The 27548-nt window shown below is 38.9% G+C and overlaps 5 protein-coding genes and 1 non-coding gene across 7 annotated transcripts; 2 read left to right on the forward strand and 4 right to left on the reverse strand.

The window, feature by feature from the left end:
- Positions 1 to 461: 461 nt before the first annotated feature.
- casp8 (caspase 8, apoptosis-related cysteine peptidase) lies at positions 462 to 6097 on the reverse strand. Its single transcript, XM_042428423.1, has 12 exons — positions 5932 to 6097; positions 5085 to 5242; positions 4424 to 4599; positions 4198 to 4303; positions 3320 to 3449; positions 3185 to 3240; positions 3039 to 3102; positions 2856 to 2920; positions 2645 to 2756; positions 2424 to 2551; positions 1804 to 2195; positions 462 to 1207 (listed from the first exon to the last, which is right to left on the reverse strand). The coding sequence occupies exons 2-12, from the start codon at positions 5190 to 5192 to the stop codon at positions 1072 to 1074; spliced, it is 1473 nt and encodes a 490-aa protein (XP_042284357.1). The 5' UTR covers positions 5193 to 5242; positions 5932 to 6097; the 3' UTR covers positions 462 to 1071.
- A 341-nt stretch (positions 6098 to 6438) lies between these two features.
- Positions 6439 to 9637, reverse strand: LOC121907927 (ciliogenesis associated TTC17 interacting protein). The gene is made up of 9 exons (XM_042427480.1): positions 9316 to 9637; positions 8897 to 9082; positions 8734 to 8789; positions 8469 to 8555; positions 7999 to 8166; positions 7749 to 7873; positions 7128 to 7204; positions 6977 to 7044; positions 6439 to 6813 (listed from the first exon to the last, which is right to left on the reverse strand). The coding sequence occupies exons 1-9, from the start codon at positions 9431 to 9433 to the stop codon at positions 6625 to 6627; spliced, it is 1074 nt and encodes a 357-aa protein (XP_042283414.1). The 5' UTR covers positions 9434 to 9637; the 3' UTR covers positions 6439 to 6624.
- Positions 9638 to 10343: 706 nt separating this feature from the next.
- LOC121907926 (caspase-8-like) lies at positions 10344 to 13606 on the reverse strand. Of its 2 annotated transcripts, none has more exons than XM_042427478.1 (6): positions 13308 to 13606; positions 12280 to 12626; positions 12087 to 12121; positions 11552 to 11657; positions 10911 to 11457; positions 10344 to 10727 (listed from the first exon to the last, which is right to left on the reverse strand). In XM_042427478.1, exons 2-6 carry the CDS (start codon positions 12617 to 12619, stop codon positions 10580 to 10582), a joined length of 1176 nt encoding a protein of 391 aa, XP_042283412.1. In that variant the 5' UTR covers positions 12620 to 12626; positions 13308 to 13606; the 3' UTR covers positions 10344 to 10579. The 2 variants fall into 2 exon arrangements, with proteins under 2 accessions (XP_042283412.1, XP_042283413.1); XM_042427479.1 differs by lacking the exon at positions 13308 to 13606 and adding an exon at positions 13046 to 13218.
- A 309-nt stretch (positions 13607 to 13915) lies between these two features.
- On the forward strand, positions 13916 to 13987 carry trnae-cuc. The gene has a single exon. It is a non-coding gene; the product is annotated as a tRNA-Glu (tRNA).
- A 3491-nt stretch (positions 13988 to 17478) lies between these two features.
- LOC121908708 (granulocyte-macrophage colony-stimulating factor receptor subunit alpha-like) lies at positions 17479 to 23130 on the forward strand. The gene is made up of 10 exons (XM_042428935.1): positions 17479 to 17577; positions 18127 to 18194; positions 18713 to 18753; positions 18886 to 19010; positions 19249 to 19430; positions 20237 to 20367; positions 20566 to 20719; positions 20840 to 20954; positions 21607 to 21688; positions 21776 to 23130. Exons 2-10 carry the CDS (start codon positions 18134 to 18136, stop codon positions 21854 to 21856), a joined length of 972 nt encoding a protein of 323 aa, XP_042284869.1. The 5' UTR covers positions 17479 to 17577; positions 18127 to 18133; the 3' UTR covers positions 21857 to 23130.
- A 972-nt stretch (positions 23131 to 24102) lies between these two features.
- On the reverse strand, positions 24103 to 27185 carry LOC121908775 (SH2 domain-containing protein 1A-like). The gene is made up of 5 exons (XM_042429050.1): positions 26908 to 27185; positions 26382 to 26717; positions 25129 to 25189; positions 24900 to 25029; positions 24103 to 24676 (listed from the first exon to the last, which is right to left on the reverse strand). Exons 2-5 carry the CDS (start codon positions 26531 to 26533, stop codon positions 24633 to 24635), a joined length of 387 nt encoding a protein of 128 aa, XP_042284984.1. The 5' UTR covers positions 26534 to 26717; positions 26908 to 27185; the 3' UTR covers positions 24103 to 24632.
- Positions 27186 to 27548: the final 363 nt, after the last annotated feature.

Below are 27548 nucleotides of genomic sequence, written 5' to 3' on the forward strand. Positions count from 1 at the left end.
ATTTTGGAACAAAACATACAGCCCAGTGTCAGAAAGCTGTGTCTTAGTCGCAGGTCATGGGTCTTCCAGCAGGATCAAAAAGCACCGAAGAGTGAATGAGAAGAAAACATTGGACCGTTCTTAAGTGGCTGCTATGAGTCCTGATCTGAATCCCATTGAACATCTGTGGAAAAGTCTGAAACTTGCAGTTGGGAGACAACACCAATCAAACCTGAGAGAACTGGAGGAGTTTGCTCAAGGAGAGTGGGCCGTGTAGAAGTGTAGAAACCTTATTCAGAGTTACAGAAAGCACTTGACTGCAGTTATTGCCTCCAAAGGCTTTGCTACAAAATATTAAGTTAAGGGTAACAATATTTTTGGCCATTTTCACTTGTTTTATTGTATTAAATAATATGTCAAGTTGTAAATCAAAAGCAGTTTCAGTTATATTCAATGTGAAATAAAGAATGATAGATACCATATACTTCTGTAAGTTTCAATTTAATACAGAGAAAAATTAGTTTTTTTTAAAAAACAGGTGGAAGGGTACCAATACATCAATAATTTCGGCCACATCTGTACATCATTCTGCACAGTAAAGCTCAAACATTCAACTGAAGGAACAACAAGAAAAACATATTTTTGAGAGGAGTGGAACTTTAACTAAAAGTAAAAGTACTTAACAGATCTGACTATATGAACATCTACCAATATGAACAAAAATCATTTATATTTTAAGAGAAGTTATTTCAATTTCTCTTACATGACACAATCCTCAAATAATATTGCTTTAATCACCATTATGTGCTTTGTCAATTGACATCAGTGTTACATCAGTTGAAAACTATACACTAGTCTACTAGAGAGGGTTTGTAATAAACTGACAATGCAACTGCTTTGCTGTGGTCTGTAACACTGGTATACTGTGACAAAAAGAAACTCTTTGCAGATTATGTCTTACAATCAGCATCTTACAGAGAGATTAAAAACACACACACTCAACCACAGTCATACACATAGTAAACCAGAGTTGGGTCTTTGTGAATCTGGGAGCTTGACACATTTGCTGTGTTGCACTTGATCGCAGTAAGCTCACACATATTTGAGGACGAGCTTCTTGGTGAGGGTGTATTTGGGCTCTGGCATTTGTTTGTGGGTCAGAAACTCTCCTTTGCTGACCTCCCTGTTCACACGTGTCAGAACAGTGAGGATATCATCGTTCGCCGAGCTGCACAGAAAACATTGGAAACACATTACATATTATGTTGAATTATACGGTACATATAGTTTGTTTTTATAGACATTCTGCCCTCTGATGTATCACATCAAAAGCACAGAAGATACATTTGAAAACACCAAAAGCAGACCTACAAAAACAGAGATGGGATTATTTTCAATTATGTGTATCTGGAAAAACCTGAAAGATTTTGCAAAAAGGATGTCACCATCACAAGGTGCAGTTTATAATGGTGTTTTAAGAGTTTATAGTCGGTCTCAAGCTAGTTAACTGAGGCTATTGGAACTGATGGGATGTTATGAACTATTTTTAATGCCCGTCCACACAGATATTGTTGTGTGTGTATATGCACAGATTTCTTAAAGATCCCTTCCATGTTTGAGGACATAAAATAATAAATAATAATGTGTCTGATGTGGTTTTTACAAACAAAGTTCAATTACTTACTTCTTCTCCCTCATTGCAAAATCTAGACTATGAATATGCAAATTATTTTCATTCTCAGTGTTTGTGCACTGGAGACTTCAAGTTTTCACATCACATCAAAAAACACATCATCAGCTTTAACTCATAGACGTGCCTCTCACCTTTCTGCTGATTTATTCAGCTGCCTGCACAGCTCCTGGATGTAGATGGAGCCTGTGGAAGTGTTTCGAAACGACTTGTACTCTGGCACGGTGGCCATGCCCAGCAGGAAGTCTGCGTCCCAAGGCACCGTCTCGCCAATGACACGACCCGCGTCTTCCTCCAGGCGGATCTGTCTGTCCCCCTCCTCCTCTCTTGGCCTCGGAGGACACGGCATCGATCCTCTCTGGTATCCGCTTCCCTGACATGCTTGGATGAAGAACAGTTTGGGCTTCCCTGCCAAGGTGGGGGCTTGTCCGCTCTTGAAGGGCCGTGTCAGTTCTTGCAGGGACACGTCTTTCGCGTCTGTCCCAAAGACAAGTCCCTTTTCTCCATGGGAAAGTATGCACACCACCTAAATTCAAAAGCAGCCATTAAAAAAAAAAATTCTGTTTCTAATTATATACATTTTTTTAGATTTGATTCCTCTTAACATGTAGAAAATTCAGCTGGCGTTAAATACAGTTTCAATATGTGCCAGCCATCACAGAAACTCAGGTTGACCTTCCTTTTGAAATGACACATTTGACAGGACTATTATTAAAATGTTGATACAGCTCTGAAGGTGTGAGCCATTGCTTACCAAGGCATCTTCATTCAAAAAATTTCTTTTGCCCAGATTTTTTACTTCTCTTCGCATGGCATCTGCAGTCAAGTCGTTGTGTATCACCACCACAAAGCCAAGACGGGTGAACAATGACTGCAGAGCCTCTGTTTGACCGAAAAAGAGAGACAAATTAATAAGTAATAAACAGCACATGCACAAATCATATCACATAGCTGCTCAAATACAAGGATACGTACTTGAATCCACTTGAGTTCCTGCTCGATTTTTCAGGTCTGTTCCCGAGAAGTCGTCATTGTTGATGATCATACACACACCACGAGGTTTATGAGTCAGAGTGTAGTAGTCTCCCTATGACACAAGCACACCCACATAGACAAATCATGAACATCAATGTCCTGATGAATGAATGAATGAAAGAGAGGTATTGGTGATTGTGTGAATGGTTACCTCATCGCAATGATAGGAGGACTCTCTGTTTGCTTCTGCATCAGAGTAAACACGCCCCCCTTCATCTGAGGAACAGAAACAGTGGAGACTTACATTTCTTGTATGATAGAAATAAAAAACACTTTCAGGTGTCATTATTTTATGGCTGTGTAGTTAGTGATGTGGTACAGGAGAGAGACTTACCGATGGACTGAGTCTCAGATATAGACAGCATAGCTTGTGTCGACGGAGGGGAGTTGTTGACCCTCTGTGGAAAGAAAGAAGGAAACAGTCAGTAAACTGGCTTATTGCAGAATAAACCGTACACAAACACACATTTACACACACACCTGGGCGTCCATGCTGACATGAGAGGGTGATCCAGTTTGACGCTGCTGGTTTACCCCTGCAAAAGGTACAATCATTTGATGAACAGTGATATGACCTGTAAATGTGCATGTGCTTGTGTATGTAAGTGGGTCTACCGTCTTGGTAGCGCTGTACAGTCAATGCCAGTTGTTGATCCAGCTCCTTCAGCACTGTATTCAGCTCATTGAGATTTGTATTTGACAGTAGACCAGCCTTTTCCATTTCAGCAAACACATCCAGCGCGGTCTGTAATTAACAGAGACAACTTGTTTGTCTGTGCGTATAAAGGCTTTGCAGTTGGTCTTGAACTAAAGCTAAAGGAGCTAGCGTACAAACACCGCACAGCAAAAAAAGGTCCATGTTCAAGCAGTAGTGCAAATAACACAAATAATTAACCATGATTCAATTATAATTTGATACAGAAAGTTTGTGTCTCAAGCTGAAGGCCTCCAAAATGGCCACCAGGGGGTGCTTACATCATCTTGAGTGGCTTATTTTATACAGAACTGAAGCTGATCCTTGCCCTCCTTCACTCCTGTGTCTATACTTCAGATCACTTGATATAAGAGAACTATAACCCAGTTATCATTTGGAAATATATAAAGAAAATATCCTTCAGCTTTACAGCAATAAAATTTTACTAAGAGCACTAGTGACTAAAAGCACTGTATGTACTGTGCTGTATTTTTGCATACTAAACTCTTATGTTTGTGTGTGATAAAAACATTCTGACTTTACCAATTATGAATCAGGTAAATTCACATTTCAACATGTTGGTGATTCTTTGTTGACTAAAAAAAAACAAAAACAAAACAAGATTTCACTGAAGTTACTGGTAAACGTAACATTGCATTTTGGAAGTGTTATAAGCAGTGGTTGTTATGAACCTTTCACTCAAAAGTAAAAAAGTCTACATGTTATCATTTGTTATGTAACTGTGGGTGTAGCAAGGTGATTTTCAAGCTGGTGGCGTGGTGTGTGTGTGTGTTCTCACCTCACAAGTCTCTATTCTTATTTTAGACAGCTTGTCTGTCAATAGAAACTTCATCTTTCCAAAATTTTCCTTAGTCAAGTCTTCATATATTTTGTACAGCATCACCCTGACAGAAGAAGAGCAGAGGGGTGGAAAAGAGAAGAAAGGGGAACACAAAAATTAACAGCATTCACAAGACTAACATCTTTGGGATTAAAACTGGCTGCATTTTTATCACTGCTTTTACCTGTAATCTGACAGGATGGGATTTGCGTCCGTTTCCTCTGTCCGCCTACTGTCCGTCTCCAGGAGGCCGAGGAGATCAGCTCGCCGGATAGTGTTTAGCAGCTGGGAAAGGAAGACATTGTTCTCCAGTAGACCTTTTTCTTCTAGTCTCAAGAACAGCCCTTTGGCATCTTTGATCTGCATGAGGAAGGCCAAGAAATACAAACATGCATAATGATTTACAAACCTTTGAGATGAGCAACCTTGAAATGAAAAGATGCAGTTGAAGAGAAATGTAGTCAATGAATAAATGACACACTTTTCCTCCACAGATGGTTTTACTATATTTTGCAATCTCAAAAACTGTAGTTTGAGTCAAATGAGAGGGAGTGCTGAGATATATGAAAGTCCCAAATATGAAATCAAGTCAAGTTGCTGTACTTTGATACAATGTTATATTTTTTCTACATTTACCTTTTGATGATGTCCCCTTGTTTCAGTTTATTCTTTAGTTTGTCTTGATTATAAAGGGGAGGGAAATCATTTTTACCATAGAAAAGTATTATTTTGATGATTGTGATTATGTTGAATATCTGTAGGGTAACCCAACAAAAACTGATGTAACTTCTCAATGTGACCTTTTTCCTCAGACATGGGGTTGAGACGAGGTATGTGGTGCTCACCCCCTCTAAGCGTTTCCTGTTGACAACATCAAGACACAAGAAGCAGAGTTCTGCCACCTCAGAGAGCCCCAGCTCCTCATCTATGTGAGACAGCGTCAACCTATCCATCACTCCCACCAGCAGCAGGCCTGGTGCTCAGCTCACAGTGCCCTGCAAGTCTGTGCCATCCGAGGAGCAGAAACAAGGGAAACAGACAACAGAAAAGTGTGTATGTTTTGTTTTGGAGCAGCCAAAATAAACACATCGTAAACTCCATGTCTAACAGACAGTGAAACATTACATGAGCTAGAAAGACTGGCTTGATAATCTGAAAGCCCACTTTTACTGTAAGACTTTGTATAATTCAGTTTTATCTGGGCAACATATGTGCATATGTATGAGTATATAATGAATATATGTCTCTGTGTTAGTGTTGTATTTTGGTATTTTATCTGTCTCTATAAGTATTTGCTACTTGTTGTTTTATGTTTGCCTTCTGAAAAGCACTTTGTAATTTTTATATGTGAGTTAAATCAAACTTTGCTATTATTACATTACCAACAGTAACTCTGTAGGATCATTTTAGTGATATTTTAATCACTAAATAGACCCAACGCTGCGGTGGCGTCACTGAAAAACACTTCAGCCAGTCGACGATGAAAATGATAAACTTTACTTGTTTTGAAAAATGTCACGTCATGTCGGTGTGACGTTAGCTTTACGTTACCGTCAACTGAACCAAACGTTAAAAGTTACACAGTAGACTGTATGTTAGGGTTAGTTACATGTAACGTTAAAGGCTGCTGAGTTAACAACAGTCTGACAGTTAGTTCAGGAGAGATAACGTTAACTTTACGTTAAAACTTACCGTTAGTGTTTCACTGTCAGTTTACTTCCAATAAACGACCAGACGCGTCTCCTCTTAATCAAATACAATTCAGATGAAGTTCGAAGCGAAATATTCCGAAACTAAACTTCAGCGCTTCCCTGTTGTCTCCTCTTGTTGTCACTTTCAGTTTTATGGGAAATATGCGCCACGGTGGTAGCTTGTCATGAACCTTCAAAATAAAAGCTGTTTATGGACGACGCAGAGGGATTTTAAATATAATTCATTTGTACTGAGTATTTCTTTTTTCTTTCGGATTAGCCTGCGTGAAGTTGCTAAACCAGACCAGCCTGCACGACTGTCCTACAAGCTCCAGTCACACCTTAGAGAAGGTTGTTGTAGCACGTCTTTTCTTTTCTCCTTTTATTTTGAAGAGCTTGTCAGGTGAGTTAGCACAGCTTGTTGTTCATTGGTCTGACGATAGACTGTAACTGCATCACCAAGACAAATCTGACAGTGTACCAACATTAAACCAAACTACACGTACTGTGTTTGAAACAAACCACTTTATTCTGATCACTACAGTTTTTTGGCAAGATCACACAGCTCAGGTTTGAAAGTTACTGTTCATCTCCACCATGTTTCCTGTTATACCACTAGCCATCTATCACTCAGAAGAAAAGACATTTATATAAGACTGATTCTGAGAATGTGGAGGTGCCCTTGGTTGTGCTCTCACAGTGACGGGGCTTTCACACTTGGTTCCTGAGGACGGTGGGAAGCAAATGGGAGGAAGTACTCTCTGGCAAATTGGAAGACATAATCTGGTTTCCTCAGCAGCAAGAACTGCAAGAAGTCAGATATGAGGGCACGGATCTCTGGATGCTGTCTCAGGTATGAAGCATGGTCCGCCTTCAGCTCCTCCTGCCACACCGAGACATAAACATACAGTCATATTCTGCTTTAACGATTTATATTGTATGATGAGATGTACTGGAGGAACAATATTGTTCAGGTACAGTCTGTCTGAATAAATGGGTCAAATATTGAGCCAGTGTCTTTATCATATGTGAACATTACTGCTCACCTTTCTGTCCAGGAACTTGGAACGCATCTGCATGTCTTCTTCCCAAACCAGGGGGATGTTCTCAAAACCTAACATGCACGCACACATACAAACAACATCACTGACTCTGTTACATATGAGAGTGAGTTTACATACGTGTGAGAAATGCTACCTTCTTCTAGCTGTGTAGGCAGCCGCAGAATCCTCATTGTGACCGGTGATCCCACCTGCACTCTGCTGGCCAAATGCCTGATAAAAGAAAACAAATTGCTCAACAAATTCATCAAGTTTTTGATTTACTCAGCATCAAAGTCATAAATGGACTCTTGAGTATTAAGAATAACTTAATGATTTGCTAAAAATATTGCTTGAAGAACAGTTTTAGTTTTTGAAACTTACTTGAGTAGAATTGCAAGGCTAATAAAATGCCTTGCTATTTTCTAGTAACTGACAACACCACATAATTAATGTGAACCCCCCTCATTAAAACCTGGATCCGCCCCTGACATGTTACGCAATCTTGTATCCAGTCAATAGTGTACCAGTCCCCATCCATGTCCTCACATCAAGCGATACAGGGCGACAGAAACAGCCACCTTAAATCCGTCCTTCTCTTAGTCCTCTAAGACTAGTTGTTGAAATTGGCCAGATTTTCAATGCATTACCATAACACAACACATTTTTACATTTACATATTTACTTAAAAATGAAGATAACCATTCTTTTTCATTCAAATTATTAGTAAAATTGTCAGAGTGGTAGAAACCTGGAGAAGTATACTCATTGAGCTTACCCATCAGGCAGGAAGTAGCACTGCCAGGTGGTGGGGCTGTCCTCCACAGAATGAACAATCCTCTCTATCCCGAAGACCTCCACAGTTTCACCCTCAACCTCCATGTGCTTCAGACCCAGCTCACTCTGACCGCAAACAGATAATCGGAGTTCATAATTAGACACTTTTTCTGAGAGAGAAAAAAAAAATCTCACATTCAAAGATCAGACACTGAATGAGCAAGAGGTCTCATACAGACTGAATTACTTACAAAGGTGGTGTGGATGATGCGTAATCCCTGGTCGAAGGAGATGAAGGTCATGTGTTCTGGCACCTTCTTCCTCAAAGCAATCAGACGCATCAGCAGTAAATTGGAACCTTCGGTTACCAGCCCTCTTACTGCAGACATGGGATAAGAAACACTCTCCTTCGTCACCTCCTGCACACACAAACACATACAAAAACAATTACACCTCACAGTAAACAAGCAAGAATTTTATGATTGGTGGTGTAAAGTTGAGATAATCAAGAACTAAGTTTTCATAAAAGTATATCACCATGGCAGTGTAAATTTAAATTTGTATTAAAACTGTTATCAGATGGACATTTAGATCCTCATTTTGCAAAATGGTACAAGTGCAAGTTGTCTGAGATTTTAGGTTTTTGTTAGCATCTATTTTATATAAAAATGTTCACAAGGTCTGGGGCTGTTGACTCTCACTCTATCACTTCTTCTCTCACCTCTCCTACGGTGGTAACTTTATCGATCATCATCTGCCCGTCATGTTGCACCATGCGACACCTCTTGTCCAAACTGTGTCCCTCAAGCTGAAGGAGGGATTCACATGTGTTTAAAGGCAGGAAATGCAAAATAAACAGCCGATAAAATGACATAAGAATGGAAGGCAAGCAAGTGTCCAATGTACAATGGACATTAATCAGGGTACAATGTTTTCATTTAGTGCAACAGCTGATCTACAGTGTTGTGTGTTCAAAAGAAACTCACCTTCACATACTCGTGGTAATCTTCCTCCAGCACCTCCAGGTCTGTGGTTAGGTAGGCTTAAATTGACAATGAAGGCAGGAAAAAAGAAATGAAGATAGGGTATACTGACCCACCTGTAAATGGACATAACAATGGAGATCGACCCGTCTTTGCCTCCCCTCACCTGTCACTGTTGTTCCACAGGGGGAGTCGTCGATGGCTCCTTGGCTTTGAGCGTGTAGCAGCATACAGGGCTGCTGGACTCTCAGAGCAAACTCCACTGTCACACTGAACTTCCCCAGGTCTCTGCCGCCCTCCGACACAGTCACCAGGGAGTCTGGAAACACACACTTCTGCAGTTCTGCAGGCTCTGAGGAGGGTAAGGGAACTTTAGATTGGACAAAAGTCATAACAGGACCATTTCAAACATTTCTTAAGCTGACATTCTGCTAATTGCTTACATGAGACGAACAGCTTCCTTGTAAATTCTGTGTAGCATCTCAAGATGTGCCAAAACCAGGTGGTGTTAACTCTCAGGCGTACGTAATGTCTGTCTCCCTTTGACTCTATGGGCTGGACTAGAGAGAAAACAAGTCAACTTACCAATGCTGGACATGAATGTGATAGCTTCGTCAGAGGCTTTCAACTCCTCTCCGTAGTCGGGTCCTTTAGTCCCCGCTAAGGCACCGGCAGGAGTGTCGTCTTCCAGCGGGGCTTCCATCCTCAACGCTGCCTTTATTTAAGGCAGATGCTCCCTGTAGCAAAATAAGTCCGTGTGTAGGTAAACTAGCTTTAAAAGGCAGACCTTTGTGGCGACAGATAGGTTGTTTTTGTCATTTTTGTGCCAAGCAGCCTTTTACTGTACTTGTATGTACAGCCTTGTTTCGGATACACGAGCTGTCATGGCAACGACGCTGCAGTATCGTAAAGATGGTTGTAAGCGTGCAACCGAATCTGGACGAGCTGCCATGGCAACGATGCTACAGTACCGTAAAGATGGTTACATGCGTGCAGCAGAATCTGGACGTTATCCCCCACCAATGCAGATGCACTCAAATCCTGTAGACTGATCTCTTAAGGTTTGTAGGTTAGTGTTTTTTGTTGTTGTTAAAACTAAAAATAGGAAAGTTCAAAATAATGACAATAGCCAAAATTTAAGCCAAAATAAGCCAATTTTTAAAGAGGCAAAAACAAACAAAAAACAAAAGTGATAAATGGCTTTTTTCTTAATCTTGCAGACACGAAGACATTGTGTTACTATAATGCAGGGGTCAGCAATTAGGTTCAACCATGGCCCAGTTTTTTTACTGCACTGCTGTACAGGCGTGGAAAGAACAGTCCAATATGCTTTTAATGTGTTTTGTTTCTTTCTTTACATTAATTCAATAATAAAATTGATTTATAAAAATGTTTTAGGGTTGTACCTGAGGGCAGATGTCATAATTCCTATTAGTGAGGGCTAGCAGAGTTACAGCCGCTTATGTTAACCAGTGGTGGAATGTAACTACGTACATACAAAATTGTACTTGTACTTCACTTGAGTATCGCCACAGGTTTTTCACATTAAAGGGTAAGTCTGGTGGTATTCTATATGTTTCTTATTGTCAACAAATCACACAGAAAGACCAAAATCAAAAATCAACAATTTATTCTACTAAAAAATATTGTCTGTGCAGTCTCTGTACAACAGAACTTGTCCAGAAACCTTGAACACATCTGTGAGCCACACTGTTACACTGCGTGTTATATTCCTTCATTACAACCAACATGATCACTGTAGTTAACTTTGAGTCTGTCCCATACATTGTCCTTGTCATCGCCTAAGCAGTGCCTCTAATTATTTCCCTTTTGTTGTGGAGATGGAGCTTCAGTTGTGATGTGGCGACAACACAAGTTTCTTCCTCAGGGTGAACCTAACTTCAGGCATCTGCTTGGCTTTACCTAGGTTACGGGAGCCCTCTTTCTGGCTTACTTCACTGTTGACACGGTGAAGGATTGCGGTGGTGTCCTCACCCCTGAAACAATATGCAGCGTACAAAAACATATTACTCACTGTCAGTGCTATGATCAGATAAATGGTACAGTATACATTGCATTAACTAGAATATCAACAGGTTGATGAAATATTGTGGAGCAGAGAAGTTTATCATTTTTTACTAGTAAATATTTCAACATATAATTTTGAGTTTTATATTTACCTCAGACAGCCCTCCTTTAACTGCTGACACACAGACTGGATAAACCAGCTCCCATCAATTATATGTCTCATTGATACATAATCTTCAACAGTGGCAATGGCAACCAGAAAATCGGCTTCCCGAGGGATGAACATTGATTCAGAATCGTCAGCCTGCAGATCTGGTGATAACACTCCTGGCTGTCGATCCTTCCCCTGGCAGGCCTGGATCAGGAACACTTTGGGCTTGCCAGTGAGAGCTGAGTGATCTGTCGCCTTGAATGTTGTAGTCATTTGTTTAATGGAGAGATGCTCGCAATCAGTCCCTGAAACAACACCCAGTGATCCGTGACTCAGAACACAGCAGATGAAGGCATCGCCATGTTTAGGAGCCTCCTGAAGACCAGTGAATCCACTGCCAGACCACTCCTCTACGTTGAACTCCTGCAGCTGAGAGGCGTCGTCCAGAGAGGCAAAGACTTTCAGTGCACGATCCATCTGGTCCCTGGTTTGATCTTTACACATCAGCACTCTGAAGCCCAGCCAGCTGAACACCTCTGCCAAACTTCCTGCAGAAAATTTAAGTTAAAAAACTTGAAGTTTAAACCACCAATAAACAAAACAATAGTGTAAAACTGTGAATCTGTCTCCTCCGCTACATACGAGCATCTTTGTCGGTTCCTCTTCTCACTCTGCCATCTGTGAAATTCTCGTTGTTTATGATCACACAGAGGCCAACAGGATGGCTGTTCAACTGATACTGGTCGTCCTAAAAACAATGAAAACAGAACTACAGTTGGACATTTCTACAGCCTGATGTTGAAAATGACTGGAGTGGATCATTTCTGACATTCAAATACTTTACTTAGAGTTTTACTTAAAGGACAGGTTCACATTTTCACTAAAAGACTGTAAATTCAGTAGATACTTGAAAAATTGTAAACCTCTCCTTTAAGGGATTATATTGACTTCTATTTCCTTGTGTATCTTTTATGAGATATAACAGTATTACTAAGCTAATATGCGCTAATAAGCTTCTGTCTGCAGGCCTTGCGATGGCAACATGTCTTGTAGTAATCTGTGAGGAGGAAAAAGTATTTAAACTCCGTCTTGTGTCTTTTTAAGAAAGTCTGCATAAACATACTGATTCAAGCATTGTAACAAAGTGTGCTGTTTCATGTTTAGGTAAAGACCTCACCTCCTTCCGCCTTTTGCTCTCTTGTGAAGGACCGTCTGCGGAAATCAGAGTAAAACAGAATTATACTTCCCAACATGAAACTCTGTACTTTTTGATGAAGCCGTAAGTTGTTTCATGTGAAACACACCATGGGCTTCTATATGAGGAATGCTAGACAGTCATTTCTGTACTGAACTTGTGTGTGTTAACATACCACTGTTAACTGAACGAGTTGCTTGGACAGGCAAAGGTAAAAGGCAGGTGTCATTCTTTTGTATGTTCTTCAAGTCTGGGAAAGTCGTCTTCACGTCCTCATCAGTTTGCAGGAGGTTCAGGAAGTCTCGGCAGGTGTCCTCTCCTTTATCCATGATCTTATCCACAAGTGCAATGACGTGCCCCTCTACATCTTCTTTGTTGATGTTTTTAAGGTTGTTGTACTCACGCTGAGTTATAAGTTTCTTCTCATGAACCTTGTTGAGGATCAGCTTTTGGTCTCCACACAAAGTCTCTAGAATGGCTGTTTTATTACGTCTCACTGTGTCTTTGGCTGACATGATGAATCTGAAATAGAGACACAGAAACACAAACAACAAGATATTCATGAGAATTCATGTTGCTCTTAAAGTGCAACAGTCAATACAGGAATACTGGGTTTCTGCTTTATTACCCTTGGAGTCAAACCCTGTTTTTGGAAACTAATAGGCTATAGTTTCATAGCTTCATCACTCAGAGCTATATGGCACATATTGCACTATAATTACTCATTTTGTAGCATTCACTCCAGTGAGATTAAGGAAACAGGTTTCTACTGTCAAATTCAGTTGCATGTGTGCCTGGTTTCCCTGCAAAATGCGTTAATATGGATCTTAAACGAACTAGTTTGGAGACAAGCAAACTGTCGTTTAATCATATAAAAACTAGTTACTTACTGTAGTAGCATTGTTATAACTACCACTCAGAGCCACAATGGCACAGATTACCTTTTCGTTTAGTAGCTTCTTCACTCACGAGGCAACAGGTTTCAGTTACCTGTGACTAGTTTGCCTGTAAAATTAGCTAATATGGCTTTTAAAATGTAACTAGCCGGTTGGGATTCAAGCAAACTTCAGTCGTCTCTATATTTTACGCCTGGTTCTACACAGCGTCAGAATGTTTCCGGCTAACTTTGACCACTTTCTACGACGACAGAATGAAAAGTATCGTTTAATAACTAAACTGAAGCATATAGTTAAATTAACTTACTGTCAGGAAGTCTTCCCTGTCGATTTTACTGTCAGTACAGTGAGTCTTGGAAGAAGTTCCTGTTCTTGTGCCGCTATCGTTTCAAAACTCCACCTCAAATGAAACAACGCTTAGAGGGCATGTTGCAAAGCCGCCTTCTCGAGACTTAAAAGGGCTGGTGAGATGTAGTGGAGAGACAATGGAAATGCATGTATGTGATACGTGTCCACCACCCAGTGGAGGGCTTGTGAAGTGGATTGATAGTGAGGAAACATCCACAACAACTTCAATTACCGCCAAGACTATCTCGAGTGGTGTTTTTAGCCCCGTGGCCACAAGGGACAGTAATGAGTATCACAGTAAAGTGAGTGTAAAACGATCAACGATGCACTCGACAACTTAACCTAGTAGACAAGCTGTTGATATACAAAGTTGAGGTTTATGCTTTATCGGAAGTGGTCTCGCTTTTACCAGTGTAGAGGATAAAAGGTTGAGGAGCAGCTTTTTTTTTTTTTTTAAACAAACGATTGTTTCTAAATGTTGTCGGTAGAAATGTCAATATGAATACTAAGAACTAGTGATGTCATGTCACCTTCATATATGAATTCACCTACAAATGTCAACAGCGGTCCCTGGTGGTCTAGTGGTTAGGATTCGGCGCTCTCACCGCCGCGGCCCGGGTTCGATTCCCGGTCAGGGAACTACTTTTGATCATCTACACTGAGAAATGTCTCTCAGTCTTGAGAAATTGTCACGCAGACTACAATATCACAATGTCCAAATGTCGCAAACTGTCAGAACACTACTTTATGTGCAGAATTGTTTTTCGTTTTGTTGTCATCTTTTATGTTTTTTAGTCATTGGCTAGTTATTATCTACCTGTTTCCAAGATAAATAACATGGAAAATAATGTAATGTTGAAATTAGAGTGTTTCAATCAATGGGATAATGGGTGTGAGTCTGGGAGGCGTTATTTAAAGAAGAGGAATCTCTTATCATATTTGTGTGAAGCAAAAGTATGAGAACCCTTGCTTTCGGTAACTGGTTTGACCCCCCCCTTTCAGCAAAAACAACCAAACATTTCCTGTAACTGTTTTTCAGCCCTGAACATTAGCTTGGAGGAAGTTAAGCCCATTCCTGATGACAGAATAGTTTCAACTCAGGAATGTTGGAGGGCTTCTTTGCATGAACTGCCTGCTTCTGGTCCTTCCACAGTATTTCTTTAAGATTAAGGTCAGGACTTTGACTCTGCCATTCCAAAACATTATCTTTCTTCTGCTCTAACCGTTCTTTTTTAGAGCGACTTGTGTGTTTATGGCTGTTGTCTTACTTCATGACCTACCTTCTGTTGAGCTTCAGTTCACAGACCGATACCTTGTCATTTTCCTGTAGAATTTGCTGGTACCACTCAGACCTCATAGCTCCTTCAGTGATTGCAAGCTGTCCTGGTTCAGAGGAGGCAAAGCAGCCCAAACCACGATACTACTACCACCATGTTTCACTGATGGGATATCATCACCAAACGTAATGCTTCAAGTCGAAAAGTTCAATTCTGGTCTCATCCATCCACAAAACATTTTTCCAATCGCCTTCTGGCTTATCCACGTCGTCTTGAGCGAACCGTAGACAGCAGCAATGTTCTTTTTGGAGAGAAGTAGGTTTCCCCTTGTAACCCTGCCGTCCAACAATGGTGTTGGACGTCTTCAATTTGTAAACGATCTTCCTGACAGCAGGGCCAGCTCTAGCCATTTTGATGCCCGAGGCGAGATAAGGATTTGGTGCCCTCACCCAACCACATTCCACCCAAATCATCCCACCAGTGCTGCCTCGTCACCACCCGCTCATTCTACAGTAAAAATATGGAAAAACATCAGACACCACAATGGTTTCAAGACAAAAATATATTTTTTTATTTTCATAAATTACTTCTCAAAGAAACCAATCATGTATCAAAGAATGAATAAATTGTTAAATATTACCAACTTTCTGTTAGTAACATATAAGACACTGGCACTTGGTTATTCATAGATTACACTGGATAGATGACTCCTTCTATGATGAGTCTATCCATTGAGTCCATTACTGGTCAGGCCTTATTTTACCTGATATGGCCTCTGCTGACTAACTCTGTCCTCACCATATCTATAGCTGCTGCCTTGATGGACTCACATACCTCAGGATATGTTCCAGTTGATGGTGTCTGCAGGCTGTAGAGTAGTAACAGTGTATGTTGTGTCTGTTGTTCCTTCACCTGCAGACAAATCTAGACATACATGCAAATATAGTTATTAATCCTTTAGTAAGGACACACAATGATTCATAACTTACAACACATCAGGCAATAAACTCATCTGAAGCATAAATTATACATAACGTTTGACCAGAACTGTTCAATTACATGAGTGAAAAAAGTTATTCTAGCTTTAATGTGTCCTGTAGACATCTTGAATGAATATAGATGGTTGCAGTCTAATATTGATTAGTATTTAAATTGGCTATGTTCCCTTTCCTAATATGGAAATTATATTTATGATTCAATATATTTTATTGCACTAGTGTTACCATGATAATGCAAATATGTAAGAAACCATTTAACAATAGATAATAAAAATGAAAAAAAAGAATGAATGAATGAAAATAAAAGAAATGAAATGTGTGTGTGTGTGTGTGTGTGTGTGTGTGTATAAGCTGCAGTTCCCATGACTTTCTGTCATTGTGAAGGGTTAGAAAATGGTTAAAGGTTTGGCCAAAGTACTGACATAATAAAAATACTCCCTAGCATCCATCTGTGGATAAAACATTCCAGATGTACAGGATGAGTTACATATGTTCATAACTAATAGTGAATATTTGATAGAATTATAGTAAAATGTGTCTGGATTTGTCCATATTGACATTAGTTGCATAACTGCAGCTGTAACATACAGGGAACAGAACTCACCTGCTGCTGTGCTTCAGGCTGTGATATGAAGTTAGATGTTGTTCACCTGCAGCTGTATTCAAACATACAGAACATCCAGACTGTTGCACCACTGCACCAAGTCATTTGTGTCATTCATGCATATAAATGCATATAAAATAGCACTGTACAAATTAACTATATTCTAAAGGGTTCAAAAACTTTCAAGCCGCACTGTATATATAAACATCTCTGGTTGCTATCATCAAGTCACTGTATACTCTCTGACCTTCTTACACCACAGGAGTGCAATCTGTCATTAGTCATCCGCTTAGCTAGCAAAAAACCATTTGAGTGTCCCCGCCTATAGAGTCTAATGCAAGACACCACCAGCCTCACTTCCTCACATGATTAAACCAGACAAGGACACACCCAAAACCCAAGTGTCAAACATTTGGTTATTATCTCAGACCGTCCCTCAGGAAGTGAGCCTGGGGGACCATCCAACCAATATCACCTTTAATTGGGTTTAATGCACAACTGTTGTAAAAGTTGCTGCACGTAGCTGTATCTTGATTAATCAAATTAGTACTAGTCTTATAACTGGTGCTTGTACTGTTATATATATAACTGGTTGACCTTTCCAACACACCTGCCTTCAATTAAACACTAATTACCAGGAGCCCCATTATGATCTGATTACATGCCAACTGACAGCTCCTGAAATACAAAAATGTGGGCGTTGGGTGGGACATTCAGTATTCATATAACAAGTTTTGTTTTTAAAATTAATGATTGGTGAAGTTTAATTCTTTTTTTAAAGTTACCAATTTTATCTTACTGAATCTGTAACCTTTTTTTTTAAATCCAGTTTTATTTCAAAAAGTTACCAATTTAATTACTTAAAAAAGTTAATGAATAAAAAGAAAAATTACTGATTTTAATTATGTTTTTTTTTTTAAAGCTTCCAGTTTCCTTTAAAAAGTTACTAATAAGGTTACTTTCTAAAAGTTAACAAATAAAAATAAAAATGTCTGATGATTGATTTAATATTTTTAAGTGACCAATTTTGTTATGACAAAATTAGTCATAATACTTTTTAAAAAAGCTACCAATTTTATTCAGAAAGTTCCTATTCCATGACTGAAAAATGTATTGAAGAAGTTGCTTGATTGGTAACCTTTATTCCTCTATTTCATTTTAAAAAAAGTTACTCATTCAGTCTTTTACTAATAGCTAGTGTATTTACTACGCATCCATCACTTGGACTTAAACCAGAAAAGTAGAGAGGTTAAGATGGTTTCCTGTAGCCTACAGTATGTGACGTCATGCTTCTCCTTTCCTGAGAAATGTGTCACTGTCTCAAAGAGCGACAGTCAGCGACAGCGGGAGGTAAGAGCTTCTTTACAATACTGCTATTTACAACAATGGTGTTCTGAAATATAGTATGCTGTGTCACATAATATATAGAACAAACCTCAAATCTAAAGTAGATAATTGTTCATGGGTATGCCCATTTTTTCATTTTGAGAGAGAGTGGTGTAGCCGAGTGTGTCAACAAAACAAAGCACTAGTATTCTCTCTGGTTATTCTTTCTTTTTTTATGGAAAATGTCAAAGCTGTTTGAGGCAGTGGAATAGCACATGTTTTTCAAACTCACAATTAAACATAACAGAGAATAAAATGAACACTTGTGAGAAAAGCTGTGTATTTTTATGATATTATATTTAGATGCCTAACCAGCAGTTCGCCTCTTAATGTGAGCATTTAAAAAGGGGAAGTATGAAAAGCCAGGAAATTACTTGTGTGGATGGATATGTCTCTATATCTACTGTATATGGCAAAACACTCTATGCTCAGTAGTGAGTGTTTATGTATGTCTATTTTTCTGTCTTTATATGTGTGTGTGTGTGTGTGTGTGTGTGTGTGTAAAACCCCTAGATTGGCTATGAAGCTGATATTTGGGTCCAGTTTGCTGATTCTGTTCTGGTTCTGGTTCTCACAAAGTGGTGGGTGACTACTCTCTCTCCCTCTCTCTCTCTGTCACACACACAAACACACACACACACACACTGCGGATATAACTTTATGTATGATGATCCATGGCTATCACAACTTTTCTGATGCTTTATTTACCAACATTTTTTGGCTATCTTGCCTCCATCGGGGTAGTGTCTGAGTTTGTTTCCACTTTCTTTGTGGAAAGGAACAACACTGACTTCCTCCACTACCCTGATAAATTCAATTAAAATCATTTCAATACTTAAGTATACTTTAGTATAATACATCTAGATAGGTTGATAGGAATTTGCCTCGGTACAGCTCTTAAAAATGGACAAAAAAACAAACACATTAAGTTGATAAAAGCAACAATAGATGAAAACATTTGGGTGAATAAAGCACAATAGTCTGCTCCTTGCTGTGTGTACATTCTCAAAGGAAGAACTTACTTAGCTAACATCAGTTCTATTTGTGTTTCTCTCGTGTTGATCTCTAATCTAATTTAATGTACGTTCTCTTTTAACAGAGACAGAGGCCAGTGATCTAGATGTCTGTCCAGACAGAGAAGTGAGGATGTTTTTTTTAGTCCACAGCCTGCTGCTTCAATACAGATTAATATGCACAGTGTCTGCCCTTCACATTTGTGTTATTTTGTTTGTGAAACTATTTCAGTTTAACATGCATAATTCTTCACTGCAGGTGGAGTCTTGTGAGAATTTTGATGGCAATAACATTTCCTGCTTCATTTATCCAACAAATATACTCAACTGCTCCTGGTCATTCCACACTTTGCAGGAGGATGCTCAACTTTTTGTCTGTATCAGGTATTCATTTTTTTTAATGACACATTACCCATATAACATAATATGGTTCTATTGAGTAACAACAGGAGGCAAAATGAGCTTTTCTTCTGATCAAAACCAACTTGTAAAAATAACCATTTAACTAGTGGAGATTGAGTACTGTTCACCTTTAAGAAAACAAAATGAAAACATTTACAATACAGACAAGTTCAAATGTATGAATTGTTTTCAGTGTGAATCTCTCTGTCTATTCATCCAGTATTTGTGATACTGATACAACAGTTGACCCCCCGAGCCTTCTGTCTGAGGGTAGAGTCGGATCAGGATCTATGGTTCTGGATGACTACAATGACACATATGTAGTCCTCCAATTCACAACATCCAATTCCTGCATGCCCAACAAGACAGTCCACTCCTGCGAATATGCACATGCCTTGATAGGTAATGCTACCAAGACAAAAAACTGTTATATTTGCAAATATTACTATAGTCTTCAATGACATCCATATTTTTAATCTGCACTTGGTATCATTGTATTTTGGTTTTATCACTTAATATGATAATAGATATTTACCATCTTTTTATCAGTAGGATTGCTTTTCAGTTGACTGTTTGGTATTAACCAACAAATGTACAAAACACTATCTGTAATTTAAATCAGCTACGCAAAATGCAAGGCAAGATCCTTGTGAGGTTACCAGAGGCTCATACTAGAAGTCCTATTGCTGCCAGAGGATTGAATCTTGACTTTGTGTCAGTATTAGGGCCATTATTGGGGAAACAATGTGAAAGAGTAAAGTCATAATATTTTGAGAGAAAAGTCAATGTAATAACAGTAATGTCATAATGTAATTTTGAGAAACATTCATATAATATTAAAATAACAAATATGTAATTTTACCAATATTTTACTGACATTTTCTCCTAAAAGTCTGTCTCATCCCTTTTCTGACTCAGCATTTGCTTCCAGCAAACGTCTCACTTACAGATTACTAAACTTTGTGCACATTTTTCTGCATCAATAGTTCAGTTTTTTTCTATCATTTAACCCCCAGTGAGATGTGTATATTGTCTAGTAATCTGGTGAAAGTTTATAAATGGGCTGCTGGCAGACTGACAAGCACATGGGAGTTACTGTACTTTTACGGATGTGAGAGCAATGGATTATGGTGCATAAATGAATTTGGTAAGCTGAAGGTTTCAGGTATTTTATTATGTTGTTTGTTTTGGGGTTGCTTGTGCCACAGAGGTCCTGTCTCCACCAAACATCTTGGTATCAGTCAAAGATCAAGGCCTGTTGGTGACATGGGATGTGCCCTACAGCCAAAAAGTCACTAATCCGCCATGCTTTGAATACGAGCTGGATATGGGTGATCAGGTAGAGTATGTCTGTTGATTACTCTGGAAATAATATATATCATTTAGAGTATTTTATTATGGGGAAGACTAAAGCGCACATATCAGTAGGAATAATGAGCAATAAATAAACTCGGAAAAAAATCTGACCTGATATGCTAAGAAGAATTTAAATGAGGTAAATCTACTGAGCATTTACTGGTGAATCTTTTCAAAACAGGAGAAACCCATACACTTGGTGGCGGAGCAGTCTTATACAAAGCCGTATGCTGATCCCACCCGCACCTACAGAGTGAGGATAAGGACAAGGGTTACAGAGGATTGCTATGGATCCAGTCGGTGGAGTGACTGGAGTGACTGGAGTGACACTGTCCGTAAGTGCTGTTTGTTAAATTAACCTTAAACACTGGTTTAACCAAGGGCTGGTGACTGAATGCACTGTTATATTGACCTCAGTACAATGATCACAACCAGTATGTGTGCATGTCTGTTAGGGCTTGCAGAGGTGAAACAGTCAGAAACTCAATACTCAATACCGGTGATCATCTCGATTTCACTTGGAATACCCATGATCCTCCTGGCTGTGCTGCTGCTGGTCCGGCATCAGAGGTACTGTTTCTTCCTCTCTGTCTCGTACTGAATGGCAAACTTGTTGACTGGTGCGTGATTCATACACACAAAGACTCCCTACCTGTCTTCACACCTGCTCTTTTTTTTTTTTTTTTTTTTTTTTCAAATCTACTTCAGCGAGCAGTTTCTTACTTGATAAATCAATTCAGTCCCCTCTTTTAAATGTGAAACTGGCCATCCAGAGTCAGACAAAAGGACAAAGCTGACCCCAGTGTCAGCACAAGCAGTGAAGTTAAGTATGAAAACAGAATGCAGAAAGGAGAAGTGAGAGGAGTGTAGTTGGTGGTGGTGTCTTTTTTTCTGAAATGGCACTGCAAAACATCTACTGTAAAGTTCCTTGAGGTGCTGACAGAAACCCCCTACATGACTCCTAAAATAGCCAAACAGGGGAAAAACTCAAAATGAAAGACGATGCTAAGCAGATACAGGAAGGATGTACTTCTTTTCTTCTTCTTTGGCACTTTCACTCTTTTGTCAACTTTTTGTTTTACAACAAAAAAAAGCTAATGAAAGCTAAATAAGAAAGCTTAAATTATCATGTTATCCAAAGCAATCAGCAGCAGAATGAGTTCAAAATGTGTATTGACATTATTTTAAATTTTGTTTATGTGTGTCTCTGTTTGTGTTTCAGGGTATGTAAGGTTCTGTTTCCTCCGATTCCTCGCCCCCCGTCCAAGTACAAGTATTTCCTTGAAAAAAATTACACTTTCAATGTAAGTATGAGCCCATACTGTACACACACCGCACTTGGAACACTTGGAAACAAAGCCAAAGCATTATTTCTTGTGTTCTGTTTCCAGGTTCCTGTGCCATCAGCTAAGCCTGAGGAAGAGATCACAGAAGTGCAGGATGCAGAGCAAAACCCCGGAACGACATTTTAAAAGCAATACGGGAAGGACACATTTAAAGTTTAAAAACGCCTACCAAGGTAATATCTAATCCAGCAAAACATAAATGTGTTCAATGCATTTTTATAGCCTTACAGTCTAGCAAATCTGTCTCCGATATTTGGTTTAAGTACATTTGTAAGTTGGGTCATTGTGTCAGTCATGAGAAAATAAACTATATTGATGCTTTAATACATGTATAGACATTTAAAAGTGCAATAATATGACAACAAACACCGCTAAGTATAAAAATATCACAAGCAGGAGGGTTTGGCTCTAGCATGCTCTGCTTGGTCATGTTGCTCAAATGAATTCTTTTGGTTATTCATTCAGACAAATGGGACATGTGTATTCATGAGTTTTTTTTTATTTTATGAAATACACTTGAACTTGACAGTTGAATGACCCTGAATTGTGGAACTAGCGCTTCTACAAAATGTGCATACCTTTTTGTGTGTTGAATCTAGTTGTGAGATATATTATCACCTGCTTATTGAAAATGCATTCACTTTCATCGATTGTATTTCCTTAAAGTTAAAATTGCTTTCTTGCTCATTTGTTTTGGCATAACTTCCAAACTTTCCGATTTTTGGAGCTCTATTTTCAAAACTCTGTCAGGTATTTTTTGGCAACCATTACAACCCGCATCTCCTGATTGCAGTATTCGGTATTTCAAATGAGAACACCAGTTACAGCTTGTGTAAGGCTACTTGTGTGTTGGTTAGTTTTACTGAAGTGGAAAGGCCCACAGCCCCAAGTCACATTCTGGTTAAAGGAAGTGATGTAGTACCCAAAAGTGGAGAAACTCAGGTATGTGAATCCCAGTCCAAGGTAATATAACGACTATTCATTACTGTGAGATCCAACTCATGAGTGCTGGGGTCAGTGTTTGGTAGGTTTGAGAAAAGACTGTGGTGTGTGTTTTTAACTCCCACACCTCCACTAATGGTGGTTTCTTTCCGGGGCTGCTTTGGGTTGCACCTGACACAGATAAGACCCACAATGAGGTTAAACCTGTGGGAAGACGTTCTAGGGTAAGATGAATGAGCCTTATTTCAGTTAATCGAGACCAGTGGTGAGTCCGTTGGGAAAAGGAAGGTTCTGTTATGCTTATGGCTTCAGAGACTTAGGCGTCGATTCACAGATTGTGCACACATGGTGAAATACTTAGAGTTTTCACTTATTAAGAATCAAATTACCATTGTATTGTATTTTCACTTGATTTTATCTTATTTTTATTAATGTTATCAGGTGGGTTTTATATTACATTTTATGTTACATTATGTTTTTTACATGCTTTTATGTTCTTTTTATGCCCTTTTCATGTGAAGCACTTGGTGGATGTAATTTCTTTTGTTGTAAAGCACTTATAGCTGCATTTTGTGCTGTGTATGAAAGGTGCTACACAAATAACATTATTATTAACTCATTGCTGTATTTCTGTTGATTTCTGTAACAGTGTTTGTATTGTACTATTGTACTGTTAAGCTTGTATCTGCCCTTTTCTGTGTATTATGTTAGTTTTTGGTATTGGTATGTTCAAAAACCAGGAGACTAAGTTTTTAAAAAAATCATTTATTCAACTTTTATTTGTACAGAGCAATTTTGTATTTCCTGTGTACACAGGACAATCACAACAAAAGCAAAAAGTCCAACATGTAGATAGACATTCAACTTATAAAACTGCAGATAAAAGAGTAACTGGGTAAAAAAAACGCACCAAACCAGCATTAAATACATTTTGAACTCAACAATATGTGAGAAAGGCCTAGTTAACCCCAAAAGTCTATACTTAAGTCATATGTAACCATTGCAGATGCAGGTATTGTCATTTTTTTAAATCAGCCAAAGAAATCAGGTGATTCACCTTCAATCCCTGCTGCAGTTTTTTTTCCTTTCATTTTACTCACTGTAATACCTGACAAGATTAAATATAGATATTGTAGATTGCCAATGACTGAGATGACTCTTATGTTGCAAATATGAATAATCAAATAAAACACATGGGGAAATGAGTGCACCCACTTTAGATTTTATGATCCACTACTCATGCATTGCCACATTTCCTGTATTTTCACACTTTGTGGGGAAACTGTGCTTCTGTGGCTTCAGATAAAATATGTGTAAACAGACCGCACACATAAAATAGGCAACTGTACATTACTATAACTTCCCCAAGCAGATATAAAACACAAACATGTGTTTGAGTACGAAAAAACATTACAATAAATAACAACAAGTGTGTAAAATATCTTTCTTTTATGATACAAAACATCATGACACACACAAACAACCAGTAACTTAAAGGCTATTAAAGGGTTACTTTGAGGCTATGGGTGGAACAAAGTCGTGTTTTAACAGCCAAACACACCTATGCCCACAAACAAATACACGCACACACACACACCAACAAACACACGCATTGACGAACCACATATGAAGACCATAGGTCTGTGAAAAAGAAACCACAACAACAGAGATCCTGTTATTTTCACGGAATCTATTTTACAAAACAAAAAAAAAAAACTAAGCTGTATTCCCACACTCACTCGTACACCAATTTTGAAAACATTTCAATGACAATGGCAGTGTATTTGAAACTGGCCGTGTGTGGTAAAATAATATTAGACGCCTCTTCTTCATACATAATGTTAATGTCAAGTAAAACAACCCATGTGAAAAATGACAGAGCTTCTTGATGTGTCACATACGTAATGTTTCTTTCATCCTCAGTTTGTCTGCCTGATTAACAGTGTTGGCCTCCTGGATTTCAATAGACGGAGCTCCTGCTACACATTTCTACGTAGACAAAGTCTGTAGAGGAGACCATTGAGAGTGTGTTAGAGTTGTGTGAGTAGGCTGACATGTCATAGCTGAAAAAACAACTCTTTGATGTACCACAAGGATGAAAAAACACACACTGTGCTTGTACCGCATTTAACTGAACTTTTGCACATTGACACAAAGGGAAACGGACAGGTATAATATTTGGACATATAAAGTAGCACATAAAGTGTGTGTGTCTGTGGTGTCATACCTTCTTGTAGCTGCGTTTTGTCCAATGGATCTGTGAGCGGGACTAAACCGACATCAGAGGCTGTGCCACTTCTTAAGTTCTCTATCAGTGTCTCCAGAGTCCTACAACTCGGCAGTCTGATTCCTGAACTCTGACAACCACACAAATCAAATCATAAATACCATCCTTCCTTTTATGTGTGTGTGTGTGTGTGTGGATATGTGCAATCTGCATGTAGATGTTGACCCACCTGAAGGGACCAGCCAGTGGTGGAGTTCACAAGCCTGTAGGTGTGCACAAATGGAGCTTTCCTGCAAAACACCAGTGATTTGGTGAGAATGTGTAAAATCTGAAACTGCACCAACACACGCAGTTGTTCCAATGTAACCATTAAATCTGAAAGAGAAATTTTATGTTGATCTGAGGCAGAGGGTGACTCAGTGAGTTCAGTTTTTCTCCAACACGGTGGAGGTCAAAATAGTCCTCGGTTACTCATAAATGTTTATGCAAGGCGGTTAAAACAGTAATTTGGAATTTCTTTAAATATTCATCATATTTTCCATCTTTCTTTCTTGTACATTTTCCTCATTACACAAGCTGCTAATTGTGTTTCTCTTTCTCACTTCTTTATATGAAGTTGGACTAACGATGTAAAGACTTGATTTTAAAAAAAAAAGTCTTTTTGAATACTTTTTTTCCCTGGTATGTTTCTATCTGTACTCCTTGAAACAAAGTTTGTAGAATATATGCAATGTCTAAGGAGTCCTTAGCATGTTACTGTGCACGTTTTTAGCTTTCTGCTAGTAAAGTGGACATACTGTCTCAAATGGTTTTATTTTTTATTTTTTTTATCTTTAATCACGCCGCTGTTAGTTGAGTTTCACTGTATTTGAATTTGGCGATGACCTTTCACACGAGCACAAACACGTCTCCGAAGGCATTCTGATAAAAATGAGACTTGTGTGGTTGTGTTTCCGATCAGCAAGGCAAATGACCGATACTCCTGATTCTCTCTTTCTCTGCAAATGTAAATACTGCATGTCTGTTCTGATGAAGAGGGAGAAAAACTTGCTGAAATAATTCAATGACTATTAAATGTCTGTGTTTTTATGCCTATATGTGTATTGAGTTTTTCAAAAAAAAACAACAAGGTTCTATCTGTGGAGTGACACTTTGGTGCTCAGAAGTTTTCCGTGAAGTGTTGTGTCACAACACAGCGAGGCAAGCTGATATCTTTTTCTCAAGACATCTGATTGTTGAGATAATGAAATGCTATTTATAAATACAGTACATTTCATGTAATATAATCTGATGGAGGCACACTTGAACTTGTGGTTAACAGATACACGACATGCAAATAACATGACAGCGTACAAAATGTTCAGTGTCATTTCTTGCATTAAATAAAGAACGATCCAACAAACTTGTGAGAGTGCAACATAACTGAATAAAAATGTCACTCTTTGGTCAAATTTGTATCAGCCTAACCTAATTACAGCTCACCTCACACACAGGCAGTAGGCCCCCTGCACGGTGTCGCTGTCCCTCAGCAGAAAGCTGCCATCATGTCCAAACCTCTCCAGCAGCCTCTCCGTGGCCTCACTTCCAATTCTCCCAAAGTAAAAAGACTGGACCAGCACGCCCTCCCTCTCCATGTTGCCTCTGTGGCAGGCACCCGTCTGTGTCTTGGGGGGTGAAGGTGCAGCAGAATTTTGAAGCAGATGAGTGTGTGACAGGTTAAGCAGGAAAAGCTTTTCTGGTTTTCACACTTTTCTGGCATGCAGCTGCAGCTCACATGACCCCACGTGCACTTTCTCTAACCTGCACGATGGCCTTTATCTGTTGAATGAAATGAAAGTATAGTTTCTGGCTTTGTTCACAAGGTGCTGTTTTTAAATCAGTTTCTGTTTTGCAAGTTACAAAACAGAAAAATACAGTCAAAAAAACTAATTGCTCAGTTCTGCTCTACAGCCCCTCGTGGTAACCTGTGTGTGTGAAATTTGTATTTTTTGTCATTTTATAAACTTACAACAATAATTAACTGGAACAGACATATTTCATGATCATGTGTATTTCCACAATACACATTTGGACTTTGTCAGTTGGGCATGGTAGCCTTCTTTCCCCATCAGGATGTGGTGCAGACAAACATTGGGTTGAGATTTGAAAGCTGTATAAAGGTGGTTTCTCATAACCTCACAAGACAAACAAAACAGAGAACTGTGGGTTTAAGCAGACAGATATGTACGTACAACAATGCCCCACACACCCAAAGCAAGACATCAAACCTAATTGTGGTTTGATCTTGGTGCTGAAACAGTGCGTAGTTACAAGAGCTTTATACGAGATATATTTCAATAAAATGGTTACATTCAGACTTGGATCATTATCTTTAACAAGATGAAACTGACATGATTACAGTATGTGAGGTGTGAATGAAATCATTCATCAGTCATTGGTGCATGAAACTGTCGAGTTCTGATAATGTCTTATTAAAAGGTACAAAGATCTTTTAAGTAATATACTCATGAAAAACACTGTAACAACTGATAGTAGAAGAGCCTTTTTCACAGGAGTCTGAGATGTAACCATCCATACACACATAATGACAACGGTTGAAAAAAAAAGCAAAAAAAAAGGCATTCTAAAAATATATTTGCATAGAGAAAG

The sequence above is a fragment of the Thunnus maccoyii genome, chromosome 12 (genome assembly GCF_910596095.1).
Source record: "Thunnus maccoyii chromosome 12, fThuMac1.1, whole genome shotgun sequence".
Taxonomy (NCBI): Eukaryota; Metazoa; Chordata; class Actinopteri; order Scombriformes; family Scombridae; genus Thunnus; species Thunnus maccoyii.

Coding starts and splice junctions, on each gene's coding strand:
- LOC121907926 (XM_042427478.1), bottom strand. CDS start 12,619: ATGTCAGCCAAAGACACAGTGAGACGTAATAAAACAGCCATTCTAGAG. Junction 12,122..12,279: donor AACTCGTTCAGTTAACAGTG/GTATGTTAACAC, acceptor TGATTTCCGCAG/ACGGTCCTTCACAAGAGAGC. Junction 11,658..12,086: donor AGAGCAAAAGGCGGAAGGAG/GTGAGGTCTTTA, acceptor CATTGTTTTTAG/GACGACCAGTATCAGTTGAA.
- LOC121907927 (XM_042427480.1), bottom strand. CDS start 9,433: ATGGAAGCCCCGCTGGAAGACGACACTCCTGCCGGTGCCTTAGCGGGG. Junction 7,874..7,998: donor GCATCATCCACACCACCTTT/GTAAGTAATTCA, acceptor GTTTGCGGTCAG/AGTGAGCTGGGTCTGAAGCA. Junction 6,814..6,976: donor CCAAGTTCCTGGACAGAAAG/GTGAGCAGTAAT, acceptor TCGGTGTGGCAG/GAGGAGCTGAAGGCGGACCA.
- casp8 (XM_042428423.1), bottom strand. CDS start 5,192: ATGGATAGGTTGACGCTGTCTCACATAGATGAGGAGCTGGGGCTCTCT. Junction 2,921..3,038: donor ATCTGAGACTCAGTCCATCG/GTAAGTCTCTCT, acceptor TCTGTTCCTCAG/ATGAAGGGGGGCGTGTTTAC. Junction 2,757..2,855: donor CCTCCTATCATTGCGATGAG/GTAACCATTCAC, acceptor CTTGTGTCATAG/GGAGACTACTACACTCTGAC.
- LOC121908775 (XM_042429050.1), bottom strand. CDS start 26,533: ATGGAGAGGGAGGGCGTGCTGGTCCAGTCTTTTTACTTTGGGAGAATT. Junction 25,030..25,128: donor CCACTGGCTGGTCCCTTCAG/GTGGGTCAACAT, acceptor TGTGGTTGTCAG/AGTTCAGGAATCAGACTGCC. Junction 24,677..24,899: donor CAAAACGCAGCTACAAGAAG/GTATGACACCAC, acceptor TCTCCTCTACAG/ACTTTGTCTACGTAGAAATG.
- LOC121908708 (XM_042428935.1), top strand. CDS start 18,134: ATGAAGCTGATATTTGGGTCCAGTTTGCTGATTCTGTTCTGGTTCTGG. Junction 18,195..18,712: donor GTTCTGGTTCTCACAAAGTG/GTGGGTGACTAC, acceptor CTCTTTTAACAG/AGACAGAGGCCAGTGATCTA. Junction 19,011..19,248: donor CAACTTTTTGTCTGTATCAG/GTATTCATTTTT, acceptor CTATTCATCCAG/TATTTGTGATACTGATACAA.